Raw genomic sequence first — 16432 nt, forward strand, 5'->3', positions numbered from 1 at the left:
TTGAACCATCATCCTTGCAAGTCCGAGGATTGTGGTTTGAGTCGTGACGCTTTAGTTTAAATACTGTGCTCACATGGATAGCCTCAAGCAGCTTTGGTGGTCCCACACCATAGAATTCAAGTTCAAGTGGATCAGGGCAATGATATTGTGCCATATGAGACCTTTTTTGTTCATAAAAAAAGGGGGGGGGGGGGAATTACTGCAGGACAGGTGTCCAAACTCCTTTTTGGACATGTGTCATTGTGAAACTAAACAGGATAGCCCATTAATTTTGGGCAGTCAATGAGACAGGCCCAGAACTTTCAAAGTGAATAAACTAGGCCTGGGGCATCTCAACGGAAAAATGAAGTTTGGGGTTGCTTCGGCTAATACCCAATAGGCTCATAACAAACAGAACCAATCAAGTAAATTGTTTGTTTAGTTGTACAGAAGCCTGGACTTCACGTATGGTCTTGCCCTTTCATTTCCCAGTTGGAGAAGAGGGGGTAATTTGCAAAAGACTTTATACCATACTTTCCATGATTCACCCTCAAACAGATGAAACAACCGCTTTGTGGCACTGCTAAATCATTCAGCAGCATCAAATGAGCTCATTTGGAAACATGGGACCAATAGCCAAGTCAAAATTACTTCGAAAATTGGGTTATCAGGAAACCAGGAGGAGCTAACCATCTTACCATTTAAGAAGGAAAAAAAAAAACACTACAGAGAACTTTAGGGGAGAGGAGCCAAAAGGAAGAAGGAAAGCTTCCAATTTAACCAGACAAGGAGAGCTGATTGCTGTTAACCAATAACCCTATATTTTGCTAGTTAGAATACACCAGATTTGGACCAGACATTGCAGTCATGAGTTTCATGAGTATGGAGTTCTGTTACCAAAGTCTAATGAGAAAGTTCAGACCAGGCATTGCTACATCCACAAGCATTGCCTCGGTGAATCACCAGTTGCCAGGCCAAACTGGGGCCACCATCTCAAAAGAAGTGTCACCCTTAATCTAACAATCGTTAACCAGCATTTATTGTGCCACCAACAACCTCACATCGCATTAAACGTAGTGGAGCCTGTCACCCTTGTCAATTGGCCCAAAGTGACAAGCACCATATCCCCTTAAAAGGCCTGAATCCATGGGACGGTTTAGACAGGAAAAAGGCAAGGTCCCCAGCTATACGAAGGGATCTCATAATCTGGTAAAGGTATTAGGAAAAACTCTGAAAATTTTATTACTCATTCTTTCAAATTTTTAAACATTGACTTAACCATCAGAGTGGTTTCAACCAGGCCTATCTCACGAAAATAGATTTTCTTTGTCTTACAGTAACACTCAAATTAAGCAATTTGGACCGTCAATCATCCCCCCTCGCGTGATTTCTCGTACACAAGAATTCATCCACCACGGTTAGTAAATTCCAACTACCTTCCCCTCTCCTCTACTCTCCTATCCTCGCCTCTCCCTCCATAGCCACAAACCCAAAATAGCTTGATCTTGAACAAGTGAATGAGTATCTGCACGGAGAGATACAAATAGGCGACTGGCTTACATCTACTAAAATCTCCATATCATGTAGACTCCCTATAAAAAAACGAGAGATATCTCACTTTGGCAACAAAGACCAATGGTTAATTAATGACAATTTCAAGTAACTATGAATCATCCAGGTTTATTAATGCTGATAGCAAATAACTGCGAATCATCCATTTGCACAGTAGAATCCCTGGTTTTGGTAATTGCTACTCCCAGACATGAATGTTAAGAAGCCCCCATCACTGACAAACAATAAAGAAAAGAATCATTCTGAGCCTCAAAATATCAACCAACAGCAATAATGATTCCCTCGATGACCCAGTCATTAAGTTTACTGTATATACAAAGAATACATTAATTAAATGAATTGAGGATTAATGTGAGGACATAGCCCTAGCCCTTACAATCAATTTGGATAATCAAACATGCTAGTCATTGCTACAACAGATGAGGGAATATGTACACAATCCCCTTCCCAATCTAGTCTTCCTAAAACTCAAAAGCTGGAAACTCTAATTTAAGCTTATCATTAATGTCAGCTTAAAAACTCTAAACAGGAGAAAGATTATAATAATGTATACACGCTGAGAAATCCAATGCGCCACAGAAACTGAGAAGAAAAAAAAGTAAGGAGTCTTGCACATTACTACCAATAATATTAGACCACTGTTATGATACAAAAGAGTTCATTTTTAGCAATTTTTACCTTACATCAGATGCGATCACTAGGCTAATTTATCTTCACAATCTTTAGTCAGTTCACAAGCCGTTCTGTATAAAAAAAAAATGTAATGTAAGTAATGACTGTAGTATACACAGACATTTCTAGGTTTGGTCTACCATGTAGAGAAGATTACAGATTACAGTTGCTGCTAAAGGCAGAATACATAAGAAATTAATAGTAAAAAATGCATATTATACTCTTTAAGTTTGACCAATATTTATTTCAGATATTTGACTTTACTTTTGTTCAATCGAGTCCTCTTAAGTTGAAAATTTGATCAATTACGGCCTCCCATCCACTTCTGTTAAGTGGTTGTTGTTAAGTGTCTAATTTTGATTTTATTTTTATATAGCTTCTTTATTCAAAAAATCCAAAAAATATTAAAAATAATTTTTTGAATAGGAAAAAAAACACACACACACACACACACACACACACAGATTTAGGCAAGCAACAGGATCAGGAACAAAGTACAACCCCATAACCAAAACCAAAATAAAAGCAAGATAACAATTAAACTGTAGCATGGTGATGCCCAGGCTGTTTTCATACAAAGAGCACCCATGAGCAATTAAACTGGAGTAAATTCTAAAAAGGGAATACCCATTTGCACAAAACATGCCCCCTGTAACATTAACCCAACCCCAGGATCCAATTTGGGTTATTTTTTATTTCAGGGATTTCATTTCCATCATTGTGGCAGATAAACAAATAGGTATAGGTATAAGCAAAATATCAAAAAAACCGGTTCTCAATTCCACTTGGGTCTTTTCTATGTAAGTAAAACAAGAAAATCTTTTCCCAATCTTGTTGCTTCTTCCACGCCACCCAGATCTTTTTCTTTTCTTTTTTTCCCATTTTTTTCTTATCAAAAAATTGTTTTTATTATTTTAAAAATTTTTGAATTAAATAAAAAAAATTAATTCAAAATTGGACACTTAACAGTAACTAGTTAATAGAAGTGGAATTTGCATTTTTGCCAAAATAATAATACCATTAAGACCTAATTAATCTGAACACAAATGAAGAAAACCAAAACACACAGAAAGAGAGAGTAATGCAAGGCCACAGAAAAATATGAAGAAACAACAGCTTCTTGCTTTATTCATAAATGCAAATTTAGCTTGCTATTAAACAAACGGGGATTGACAACACTTCTGACTCTCTGAGTCTAGGCTATGTTATAACAGATAAGCTGGATATTAAGGATAGACTAACTGGGAAAAGAGCTGGCTGCAACAGATAAGGATCCAAACTAACTTTGATTATTGGAAATCTGGGATTGTGTATATGCGTTTAGGCCTAAGGGGAGGAGAATAGTGTGGTTGATTACAAGGCTAATTACCATTACTGAAACATAAAGTTGAGGTGCATCATGAATACCGTGAAGGAGATTAGGAATCATAATTGTGTAGTACGCTGCTGGGCAAGTGTTCATCAGAATTAAAATTAAATATTATGTCACGGTGTTTTACCTCAAACAATTGGACATCGTTAAGCCAAAGACCCCCCAAACTCTCTAACAAGAACCATTGAGAACAATTATTCTATGCCACCTTCAGCCGGCTACCTTTATCGCACCCATTTCATCAATTTTTGAGCTTTTATGCTGCAACAAATTAGTGTTAATACACAAAGCTTAATTATAGCCAAATAATGGCCAAAATTATTCAATTCATAGGAGAAACAATGAAGTAGGATTGAAAGTAAAACAAAAACAAAATCATCCAAATTGCAAACGTTTCTTGTTTATATATATTACCTTACTTTTTTTGTGTCGGTGAATGTCATTAACGTCTTCATCTCCATCATGCTTCCTTTTCTGAGAAAAAATCCAGTACATAGACTCAATTATGGGAAAACACTGAAACCTTAAATTAATTTTTCAATGAATAAACAAAGCAAGGCAAATTTTTTAAATTTATCACAAACCATAGGGCTATTAATATTGAATGTCAATGGAAGATGGTAGGAATTAGAAGATTAGGATTAGCCTTTGTAGAAGACTTGGGAAATGGTGAAATCGGTTTAGGAATTAAGGGCTCACAGATTTAGTTACACATGCAGGAAAATCAGAAACATATTGTGGAAAGCAAAAATATATATCCACTAGCATCACACCAGCTTATTCCTAAAAACAACACTAGTGAAGAAAGTGTCACACTTCGTAGGGGTTGAAAGAAACTCAAGACCAGCCATCAAAATTCTGATTATATGTCTAAAGATAATAAGAATCCCATTGTAAAGCTTATATATGCCTCCCAAAAAATTCTAATGACTCCAAATTTAGACCCTCAAAACAAACTAATCTAAATCACACTTTATTACTAAATAAAATATAAATATGACCCCAAAATTCTTACTACTTGGATCCAAAAATAATAAAAATCTAAATTTCAGCAGTGCCTTGAACAAAGAATTTTGGCCAGTAATTTCAATTTGGCTCCTATGTAGAATCTGGACCACAATTTCAGATAAACTCAATTTTTAAGTTTGCTCTTCTGGGAGCTTCATGCCACTTTCTCCCCTGATTAGATAAAACTTGAACTTGATTTTTGAGCTTTGATTCTTGTTCAGAGTGTTCACCATCGTGAACATGATGTTCAATTTTTTTCAATAAAAGTATGACTACCTATCAAAAAAGAGAATGATTTTTGAGCTTTGAAGTAATAGAGTTCCAAACTTCTTGAACAACACCACTGACATAGGATAAAAAATTTGGGCTGAAATTTTCTTTCTTTTCTTTATTGGTGTAAACCATGATGACACTAGAACGTCCTTTTTTTAATAGTAGCACTGAAATTTCCAGCAATTATAAAATCAACAACGTGAACCAACATTGCAAATTACACATTCTTAGCCTGTAGTGTAGGTTGAACTGTTGAAATAGGCTTTCCCAACTCTTTTTTTTTCCTTGTTTCCATCTATCACCCTTTTAATTCTTCTTGACAACTCCTCGTAGCAACAAGAAAGAAGGATCTTGGATCTTGGATCTTGGATCTTGAACTCTTACTGAACAAAATGTCTTCCTTTGCTTCAACTTTATCCTCTTCTATAATTCTTGAATATTGTTAGAGATGTATTTGACATGAAAGAAATATTCTGTGGCTGAACTATCAGTTTCCTTTGCTCCAACAGCCTTTTTGACCTCTGTTTCTTTGCTCTCATGTCTAAACTCATCTTTGTCAATCAATTGAGGGGCTTTACCTTTTTGAAAATTTCATCCATTTAAAATTTCATCAGAAAGTCACCTAGGCATTTCAACTTGTTGATTATGTTCTTTTGCTGCTTTTCCTGCTCACTGTTTAGGCTTGCAAACTGCAGCTTTCTTCACTTGATACTTAGATCTCAAAACCCTTATGATTCTTTCCCACATGAAAGCTGTATCAATACCTTCTTAGAGATCAGAAAATTGCATGGTCGACATCTCCTTTTGAATTCCAGATCTTAGCCCGGGCTACAATGATGCATTGTAAGAGTTGAGGATGTTTTTAAAGAGAAAAACCGTTTCAAGACAGACGTCAGGAGAGACTTTATGATAAGATGGATAGTTTTCACAAGGTAATTTATCAATGATTGATTGTGCTAGTTTGTTTGATGAGTTATCTCATGGTGTCATAACCAGAACCCAGACCAATTCGTGCAGGATATCAGCAAAGATTCTATGATTTAGAAAATCTGTTAGGGCTTGTTAAAGATGAATTTGGTGTCTTTCAATCAATATTTATTGGGTAAATGGCTTTGGAGTTTTGCCACAGAGAAGGATGCTCTTTGCAGGAAAATAATGGAGAAAAAATATAATTGTGAGCGGGGTGGTTGGTGCTCGTGGGTGGGCTGGGGTCATTATGGTGTATGTTGTGTAAGGATATTAGAAAGGGTTGGGGCAAACTTTCCAGATTCATCAGTTTTAAGGTTGATAGTGGTACTACTTATCAAAAAAGAAAAAGGTTGGTAGTGGTACTAATGTTCAGTTTTGGCAAGACAAGTAGTGTGGGGATAGGGTTCTTTAGGAAGCATTTCCAGATTGGCGAACTACTTGTGTTGGAATGCAGGCAACTTTCAGTGGGATGTTGCTTTTATTAGAGCCTTTCAACATTGGGAGTTGATTTTGTTAACCGATTTCTTTAGAAACATAATTGTTGTTGACTGGTATTGCATGTGTAAGAAGGATGGAGAGACAATGGACCATTTAATCTACATTGTGATATAGCCAGAGAATTATGGTCCCTAGTGTTCTGCTTATTTGGGATGAAGTGGGCTATGCCTAATATGGTAGTTGATTGACATGTTGGAAGGGGTTGTTTGCTAGGCACCATAGCAGTGGTATTTGAAAAGTGATCCCTTTATGCATAACACGAACCATCTGATGAGAACGAAATAAACTGAAGTTTGAAGGAATTGAACCACCTACGATGATCTTCTTACATTTTCCCTGTATGAGTGGATGACTTTGTTAAGTGATCATTTATTCTCTAATATGCTTGACATTCTTGAATGTTGTAATTTTTGTTAATTTGTGGTGCCCCTCAAGTAGATATCCTGTGTACTGGATGATGCATTTTCTAGTCTAGTGTTTGAATAATATTTTTGACTTAGCTATCAAAAAGATTCAAGAATTGGTGAAATTGGTTTGGAAATTAAGGGCATACAGATTTGGTCACACCTGCTAGAAAATAAGAAACATAGGGTGGAAATAAGAAAATAATTACTGGCATAAAATGAGTAGGTTCCTAGGAATCACTCCTAATGAAGAAAGCCCCATGTTTTCTAGACTTTCAGTTAAAACTCAAGACCAGCTGTCAAAATTGTGTTACATGACAATGATAATAAGAGTCTCATTACAAAGCTATATGAGCCTCTCATATAATTCTAACAACTCTCAATCTAGACCTTAAAACAAACTAATCTGGACCACACATTATTACTAAACAAAATGTAAATAAAAGACAGAAATCCTTACTACTTGAACTCACAAATAATTAAAAACCAAAATTTCAGCACTGCTGTGAACAATGCCACTATAGTGTATTGAATTTTGGAGAAAAATCATGTGTTAGGTTTATTTGATTAACCCTAACACCAGTTCTATTATACTCAGATAATGATATGCAAATTACAGGTGTACCCTCACAAGGGTAAAAAATAGCAAACTTAGTGCCCTAGACCATGTATTCTAACCTAATGCCATGAACACTACATTTTAACTGACAACTTGAATTCAACTTCTATGTAGAACCCAGAAAATTAATTTCGATTAATCTTGATATTAAAGTCCACTCTTATGGGAGCTTGTTGCCACCAGCATTAGTTTTTTTTTTTTGATAAGTAATCCAGCATTAGTTATCTAACCTTAAATTGGACAGAAAACAGCAGTCTATACCTAACTATAGCTGATTGCTTAACTTTAAAGGCTGAAAAAGAGAAGGCCATTTGAAAGTTTAAAAAAACTTGTTGACTATATTTACCCAGTAGATTTTCACAGCATTCCCATTTTTCTCAAATCGTCCCAAGTGTTCAAGAATACATAGTTACAAGAGAGATTTAGCCAACCTTTTCGTGGTGTTTCTTTGAGTGATCAGCACTAGAATCATGATGCCCACTTCTATCCTTCTTCTTCTCCTTATCCTTATCTTTATCTTTATCTTTACTTCGGTCCTTATGACGGTGCTTGCGCTTCTTATGCTCTTTATCCTTATCCTTATCCTTATCCTTATCTCTGTCTTTGTGCTTTTTATGCTTCTTGTCCTTGGACTCACTTTTTGATTTCCCTGCAATGGTAGGGATCCCCTTCTCTGCCTAAAGACAGCAAAAGAGATAAGATCAGCATTTAAAAAACAGATGTAACCCATTACAGGACCATATTAACTCTGGGAACCAACCACATGACAGGGATTCTCATCCAAATATAAGAAACTATCTTAAAGCACCAAAAGTATTTCAAGGCAATGGATTTCTTACAAGGGGCAAATCAACGGGAGCAGTTTCCCTTAATTGAAAGGCTTCTTTCAGAATATCGAGATCAAATGGTTGTATCCGTGTATTAGTATCTCTGGAATAAGATGTGTTCTGAATAAGCTGATCCAATTGCATCCCTTCTCCTTTTCTGATATCTGTGTCTCCCACAACATGGTGAAGATAATGCGTGTCTGAAATTGACAAAGGAAGTGATCTCTTGCAGAAAAAATCATGGTGTGGTAACAACTTGTAGTGATTTATGAGATCTACAGCACCAGTCAGTTCCCTTGGTCCTAAAGCCCAAATAGTACAGCATGTCATCCAAAAGGAGGGGGAAAAGAACCAAAAAAAAAGGTGCAAAGTAAAAAGGCCAACAAACTTAACAAAAAGGAAAAAAGTAACTGAAAACAGAATTGGATCATTTGACATCAATCAAATGTTCCCAAAAGATGAGGCAAATACATGCATTAGATTGCCTTTGTTTCAGAATGCAATATTTTACGAAATTATTTCCTGTATTTTCCTATGTTTGATGCAACTGAAATTGATTATCAAAGGAAAATTTTTGCATATTCAACAGAAAATTATAACCAAAGAAATAAAAAATAGCTTATGATTACCTGCCCCCTCCCCACTCTAACACCCCCCCCCCCCCCCCCCACCCACGCCACACTGCCAGCCCCCACACCACCCAACATAACCACCACTACCTACCAAATTTTTGTGGGCTTGTGTTTTTTTTTTAAGTAATGGTAAGTTACACATGAACCTAATGGCCATTAAACCCATAACCTCACCTTCCACAATGCTCTTACAAGGGAATGAGGTCCCATTTAAGCTAGAGTTCCAGATTTTTGGTACCCCAAAAAAAAAACTAGAAAATTATTTTCAGGATACCAATTACAGGAAGATAATGCAATTTCCCTGGAAATATTTTATCATGAAACCATTTCTGCTAGGAATATGTTTGATGTTGAAAAAAGCAGAGCCCAAAGGCAAGGTATATGAAGCTGAAAAGCATGACCAGATAGTTTAAGCCATCTTATAATCCAAATTTACACCACAATAAGACTTTTCCTGCATATTAAAGAAAAAAGATAAAATCCCACTGTCCTGAACCATCCCAACTATTTACAGGATACCCAGGCAGCACCAAATTTTTATATCTAGTATCTTCTGTTCCAACCCTCCTGTACTTTAAGCAAAATGCACTAAAGAATCAACTTATCTAGAATTATTCATGTTATACATAGCAAGCATATTTCCCTTTTTTTAGAGAGAAAAAACAGGTTTTTACTGAAATCTTATAATTCATAAAGTTAATAACTTTCAACCATTGGTAATTGCAGCAACATTTGTCAACCAATACCTGAAGGTGCAATGCATTTCCTTAAAAAGTTTAATTTAGTTAATTAGATAAATTACTTAGAAGTTACTTTTTTTTTTTTTTTTTTTTGTGCCAGGTAAACAACTGTGTTAATCAATAGAATAATGTTTTAATGTATCTGTAAGTGTGTGTTTGTGTGTGTGTGTGTGTGTGTGTTGTGTGTGTGTGTGTGTGTGAGAGAGAGAGAGAGAGAGAGACAGAGAATAAACATGTTCCCAAGAAACAAAATCATATAGTTGGTATTAGGTTCAAGCAACACAAACTGTCTCCATACTAGATCCCAACAAACCAAGTATTATGCAAATCTCACAATTTAACAATTAAGCAAAAGTGCAAAACCCTGTGAAGTCCTGCCTAACGGACACAAATATACACAGATGCAGAAACACATGTAAATAGGCAAGCTTTTCCGTGCATGATGCCACCAAAGGCACATGTGTAATGTTTCCAAACCTACCTCTAGAGGAAAAGATAATATCCCTGGCCCAATCCTTGTCTTGCATGTATTACCACACCAAGACAGTTCTAAGATGTCACAAGGCTCTCTACCATTGGCGGAGCCAGGATTTGCAAGGAGAGGGGTGGGCAAAATTTATAACTAACATACATATATCTTCATACACCCATGGACATACATAGATAGACATTGTACACTAACACAACACACACATTATATATAGAATACTTAAGACCAATTTGTAAAATGCCACTTGTGAATACTAAGCGGTATTATATTGTTAGAAAACCCATAAAAATAACAAATTATTACATAAATAATTTAAGATCTTTGACACTTTTGAAAGATAATAGTAATTTTTTTTTCTCCTGTTAAAAATTTTGCTTCTATATTTTGCTGCTGCTTCTTTTTTTCCCCTATCCTTCTTTTACTTTTGAACCTTAAAAAACATTAATAAAATATGAAAGATTTTCTTCTTTTTTTCAAAGGCATATAAAAAATGCATGAAAAATATAGAAAATAAAGTATAAAAGAGGAATTTTTGGTGGGTCCAGGGGGTAATTGCCCCCCTCAACCCTCTTGGCTCCACCATTATGCTCCATATATAAAATCCATGGATCATGTACAAATTTCTCTCTCTTTTTCTTCTTCCTTATTCACCCTCTTTAAACTGTGTATATGTGGGCATATGCATGCTTCTGTGACTGATACAGGAAGATACCTGATCTCATATTTGATTTTTTTACTTTTGCTTTTTGAATTTGGGCTTTAGCGTTACTGAGGATTTTATGGGATGAAATTGCAGCTTGATGTACTCCTTAAAGCCTATTTACAAGAGACTCCAAAAATAGTTTTGAGCAGTACATTTTGAATAAAAATCTTGGTATTAGAGTTTTCTCCACAGCTTGGTGGTGATGACAAGTATCCTCAGGTGGTGAAGCCAAGTGTTTTCTTTCTTTCTTTCTTTTATCATCTATTTTTAGTTCTGCAAACCCATTCTGCATCTGTGTCTGGGTGGGTGTTTGGGTAAGGAAGGCCAACACCCCATAAAGAAGAAAAGGCTCAAAATTATACAAATAATCTAACATCAAGTTTAAACAAAATTGCAGATAGCCCTTCTTCACCATTCATTAATGTTAATTGTAGAATTAGTTAAGTCAAACAGTTTCCAAGTGAATCAAATTGCAATGAATAAATACTTTATATGTTAGCACAAGTGCACGTGCAAAATGCATATTACCAACACAAAATGAGAAATAAGATATATTACATTAACACACAAGAATATTTTTTATAAGTACATTAACACATAAGAAATAACATGCTTAGTTCTGTTAATAATTGTTGACTTCTATGAGTAACCCTATAATAATTAAATGAAGGGTGGTCATCTAACACTGAGTGCACTATGCAAGATAAGAGGTCATAAGCAGAAAAATAATTGCTACGTGTAGATATTGCAATGTCCACATACAGAGTTTTCCTATACACAAGACCAAATTAACAAATACGATACCAAATCCAGATTCAGTCAAACAAGTGTTTCAAGGAAATAAAACAGATTAAGACAAACAACAAAGAAAACATATATAATAAATCTTTACCTCTTCCAAAATTCTTGCCTTCAGGATCCATGTGTCAATGTTTCACAAAGCAGTGGACCATTATCAACTGCAGTTTGCCAAAACCATCAAAATCAACAGAATCTCTACTCTAAAAATTGTAGAAAGAACATGAATAGGTCTCTAGTCTCTACAATACTATAACAGAAACTAAGCATATACATTAAATGTTCTATTTCCATCATAGGGGAACTCGAAACTTTTCTTTTCTTATGTGTTAGACATGGAATTCTCTACGTACATGTCCATGGTCACCTATTACTTTAAGTACTATTAGATGTCCACCAGTCATACTACACAAACTTTCAATATGGAGAGAGAAAAATCGCCTATCAAAAGACTTTTTTCAATCTCCATTCTCCCATCCACACTTTAAATATTGACATCACTGTTTGCAAATTACTACTTTGTCAACAAATATGTTCAATGTAGTTAAAAGCAAGGCTGGCACTTGCCTAGGTGCCTGGACGAGGCCAACAGGATGGATAACTTTAACGGTGCACTCCACACTGACCTTCTGACTGAAATGAGTGCTATGGTTCAGGCAACAGGAGCTAGGCTGCTAGCAAGCAGCTCATTAAAATAACCTGTTGTTAAAGGTACTTTAATCATAAAATTCAAGCAATCCCACACTCCACTTATACTAAACCAGGGTTCTGATAATAAAGTATCTCCTTTCCAAAAATATTAAAAAGTATCTCCTTTCCAAAAAAAGGGAAAATTAATAATAAGACCCACATAATTTAAGCCTGTCCATAACAATGTAAGCCCTCACTCAAAACTTAAAATTTAAGAAAGATATTGTTGTACTTCTCTATGTGTCACATAGGGGTCTCAATAATAAAGCTGTGTCCTACAAATCATAAGAATCTCTCTTTTAATTGATTCGATTCCCAGGGAATACATTTTTTTCCAGTTCATTTCAATAAAATGCAAAATGAAAAGAATGGTGTTAAGGATGATAAATATGCTTAATTTATTATTTTTGTCAGTAATTACACACATGCACCCAATGAGTCGTTAACCCACTACCTCACCCTCCACCTTACTTTTACAAAGAGAGGAGGTGTCATATGAACTAGAGCTCATTGGCATAATTATACCTATTGTAAGTTAAAGTTCATTAGATTATATTGTACTTATAACTTCCAAATAATGGTAATAATGATTAATATGTTCATATTTAGTTAATGTTCACTAGGCTATATTCTAGTTATAAGTTGATGAATTTTGGCTCAAATAGCACTTACTCCTCCGAATGAGAATGGGGTAGAGGGAGAGATCTAACATAAAGTGTGTGTGGTATAAATTTCCATATATTGATTTTTAATGTACTTTCATGCGTATCAACTACTTCGGATATTGGTGAATTTCTTAGCTTGCACAAGCACCCTATAGCCGCCTAGCACCTCAGGAAACTATGAATCTAGTGCCTTAAGGGCATTTTTCCTTAAGGTTTGAATTCCAACTTATTTTAAGGAAACTAAAAAGAAATGACGAAAAATAAAAGCCAAATTTTAAAATGATAAGGCTTTTGACTCACTCTAATTGAGTGTTTAAAACACAAGATTTTCATCAACATTGTTTTTTTGATAGGTAATAAGAGTGATATTATTGATAAAGGAAAAAAGAAAAGTACCAGGTGTTCACGATGATGAACACAAAAGGAAAACAGCAACATACCACAGAAGGACAAAAATAAAGAGTATTCTAAGAGAAAAAAGGAACTCTATGATGGAAGAACAGTCCAAAACACCCCAACACCAAGATCAAGCAAAAAGAGTTCGCTAGCACAAATCTATTTTCATAAACATACAGTAGTGAGCCAATATTCACTAACTCTTTTCATTTGGCTTTCCATTTCTAGTGATAATCTCAATGATTCCTAAGAGGGTGGCATTTTTCGTGTGGACAGCGGTTCATGGACAGATCCTTACATTGGATAATCTTATGCTTAGAGGGCGCATTTTGGTGAATCGGTGTTGTATGTGCCATCGTAATGAGGAAACTGTGGATCATCTCCTCCTCCATTGTCCTGTAGCTCACTCACTGTGGGTTTACATGTATCAGATTTTTGGGATCCAATGGGTCATGCTAGGCTCTGTGGAAAGCTTGGTGTATAGTTGGAGCAATTGGCTGAGCAAATTTAATTCAGACATATGGAACATAGTTCCTAGCTGTTTGATGTGGATAGTTTGGACGGAAAGAAATCGGCGCTTTTTTGAGGATACTAAGAAATCTTTGGTTCAATTACAAGCTCTATGCCAGAAGACCTTATTTGATTGGTCTAAGTGTTGGGGCTTCTCGGATTGCTCTACTATCTTGGAATTTATTTCTTCTCTTAGTTGTGCACTTTAAGTTTTTTCTTGTCATTTGATGCTGTTTGTTTGTTTGTTGCATTTCCTTGTGTTCACCATCATGAACACCTTGTATTTGCTTTCGTTAGTGTTGAAGTTTGTTTAATAATATTCTTATTACCTATCAAAAAAAAATAAAGTGCACAATTATCAAAATGGGAATCGAAAACAAGAATAGAGCACTAGAAAAGTAAACCCTAGAAATCATATTTCCAAGATATTCATGAAGCAAATAACGGATGTCACAGCTTGAACCCCCTAGTTCACATAGGGTCCAATGTCCACAATCACGGCCTAAGCCTTCCAAATGGTCAAGGCAGACCCTAAAATAGGAAAGGGCAGTCCCCAAATTCCACTTAAAGCCCGCCAAAAACTATAATATCTCAACTACATAGCTATCCCAAGGACAACATAGATCAGTTTTGCAATCTAATCCCACTCGAGCTTTATCAATCCCTAACAGTGCGAAACCAGATTCCACATGCATCACTAAACACTAAACAGCCCCAAGTGCCAGTTTTTTGCACAGAAAGTCCCAATTAATCTACTTAGACTCGGTCACAGATGCCCTTTCCATGACCAGTCACTAACTTGAGTAAATCAAAGTTCCAGCACTAAAAGCCCTAGAGTTGATTTAGTAAAATCAAACTTTAATGCACCCCAATTGCAACTTGACTAAGTAATTTAATGCACTACACAACTTCTTTTTAAAATTAGGGTCCATAAACCCCAACAAGGTTTAAAATTTTCCAAATCCTCACAAGCCCATGAAAAAAGAAACCTAAAAAATCAATGTCTCCATTATCAAATTTCATAAATTTATCACCAAAAAAAGAGTTCAATCCCATAATTCCTCTGAAAACCCAGAAAAAGGAAAAGGGCATTTCAATCTGGTTCAAATTTCCATGATTTTTGCACATATCCCAAAACCCATAAAAATTCAAAAATCAAAATGGGGACTTGGGGGCCCTACCAACTTCAACAAAATGAAATCTTCATGGGTTTCGCATATTAATACACAAAAATCAAGAATTGGTCATAACCCAAGTATTTAAATCAAGAACTAAAACCAAAAGTTGTTGTTTTTTTTCTGAGTATCATTATTATTTACCGTGACTTTTCCAGTGGATGCCGAGCCAATAAGAGTTGGGGGGGCCCTTCGTTGAATATTCCGGCGACTGGCCGGAAAAGAATTGCCGGAGGTTGCTGGAAGAGGCGGCCGGCCGGCCAAGTGACTGAGTGAGTGAATGAGAGAGAGAGAGGCGTGTGGGTAGCGGTTTGGGTCAAAACTCGAGACTCGAGCGTGGCGAGAAGAATAGCTTAGACAGAACGAGAGCGAAAGAGAGAGAGAGAGAGAGAGTGAAGAAAAAGAAACCAACGATATTATAAGTACCACTTTCTTCTAATAGATCTCATTGTTTTTCTTAGGTTTTTTTTTGGCTAACAACGTTGTCCAAAGCTCTATGAGGCCTCAATTATTATTTTTTTGATGAACAAGACCTTAATTATTTTTTATTCAATTACGAGTAAACTAAAATATTTGGCTAAGAGTTTTGAGTTCCAGATTTCATAAATCTCATGAGAATTGAGAGTAAACTAAAATATTGGCCAAGAATTTTGAACTTTGAATTTCATATATCTCATGACAAAAGAAAAATCGCTAGACAACAAGGATAATATAATACCATCTTCTTATTTTAGATCTCACCCCTTTTTTTTTTGTGAATAAAGGTCTCAAGTTTTAATCAACTCCTACTCATGTTTATTTTGTTTGGGTTTGTTAGAGTTTTTTAATTCAACTATATGATTGAATTGATAAATAAAGTAAGCTAAGTGTGCTATAGATTGGTGTTGTATTTAAAACGGAACATGAGCTTAATGTGTGTTTTATAAAATGTTCATTTCATGTTGTTCCTAAGAATGTAATAGTGATACTTAATTGCTAACGAATATTGCTATGGAGACTGAGGAATCCTTTATATATTAAGGATAAGTCAATGTAACCACACTATTAAATTTAATTAAAAAACCTTAAACATGATACCTAAAATAATTTTTCTCAAGTTTTACCCTTTGTACATTAATAAATACATATTGTACTAACCTTACTTTATATTTTACAAAATAACACTCTCCTAAACTAGGGATGTTCAAGCCCTGTCACACTATGATCTTCCTAAGGGAATGTTTCATTTTAAAATAATAATAACAAAATCCTACTTACTTTTAAGTTTCATGAACTTGAGGTTAGTATCATTTCGATCATACTTTGAGTAAAGTTCATTTTTAAAGTTAAAAATAAAATAAAATAGAAGATGGACTTATAAACCTTAGGAAGGAAGTGTTTTGACTGTTTGGTTTACGCTGTGTTTGGAATGGCAGGAAGAGAAGGGAAGGGAAGGGATTC

At 35.3% G+C, this 16432-nt stretch overlaps 1 protein-coding gene across 5 annotated transcripts; it reads right to left on the bottom strand.

The window, feature by feature from the left end:
- Nucleotides 1-1197: 1197 nt before the first annotated feature.
- On the bottom strand, nt 1198-15419 carry LOC126698791 (mediator of RNA polymerase II transcription subunit 19a). 5 transcript variants are annotated; one of them, XM_050396244.1, is made up of 8 exons: nt 15137-15418; nt 11651-11717; nt 8206-8495; nt 7798-8043; nt 4010-4069; nt 3723-3856; nt 2230-2294; nt 1198-1571 (listed from the first exon to the last, which is right to left on the bottom strand). In XM_050396244.1, the coding sequence occupies exons 2-6, from the start codon at nt 11679-11681 to the stop codon at nt 3806-3808; spliced, it is 678 nt and encodes a 225-aa protein (XP_050252201.1). In that variant the 5' UTR covers nt 11682-11717; nt 15137-15418; the 3' UTR covers nt 1198-1571; nt 2230-2294; nt 3723-3805. The 5 variants fall into 5 exon arrangements, with proteins under 5 accessions (XP_050252201.1, XP_050252202.1, XP_050252200.1 ...); XM_050396245.1 differs by lacking the exon at nt 1198-1571 and adding an exon at nt 12124-12255 and having other exon boundaries at nt 1809-2294; nt 15137-15419; XM_050396243.1 differs by lacking the exon at nt 1198-1571 and adding an exon at nt 1809-2133.
- Between the last annotated feature and the right edge of the window lie 1013 nt (nt 15420-16432).

The sequence above is a fragment of the Quercus robur genome, chromosome 9 (assembly GCF_932294415.1).
Source record: "Quercus robur chromosome 9, dhQueRobu3.1, whole genome shotgun sequence".
Classification (NCBI taxonomy): Eukaryota; Viridiplantae; Streptophyta; class Magnoliopsida; order Fagales; family Fagaceae; genus Quercus; species Quercus robur.

What these genes read in the sequence shown, in the direction of transcription:
- LOC126698791 (XM_050396244.1), bottom strand. Translation starts at nt 11,681, where the DNA reads ATGGATCCTGAAGGCAAGAATTTTGGAAGAG. An exon ending in CTCCCGTTGATTTGCCCCTT is followed by an intron (nt 8,044 to 8,205) that starts GTAAGAAATCCA and finishes TGCTGTCTTTAG; the next exon opens with GCAGAGAAGGGGATCCCTAC. An exon ending in ACCGACACAAAAAAAGTAAG is followed by an intron (nt 3,857 to 4,009) that starts GTAATATATATA and finishes AATTTGTTGCAG; the next exon opens with CATAAAAGCTCAAAAATTGA.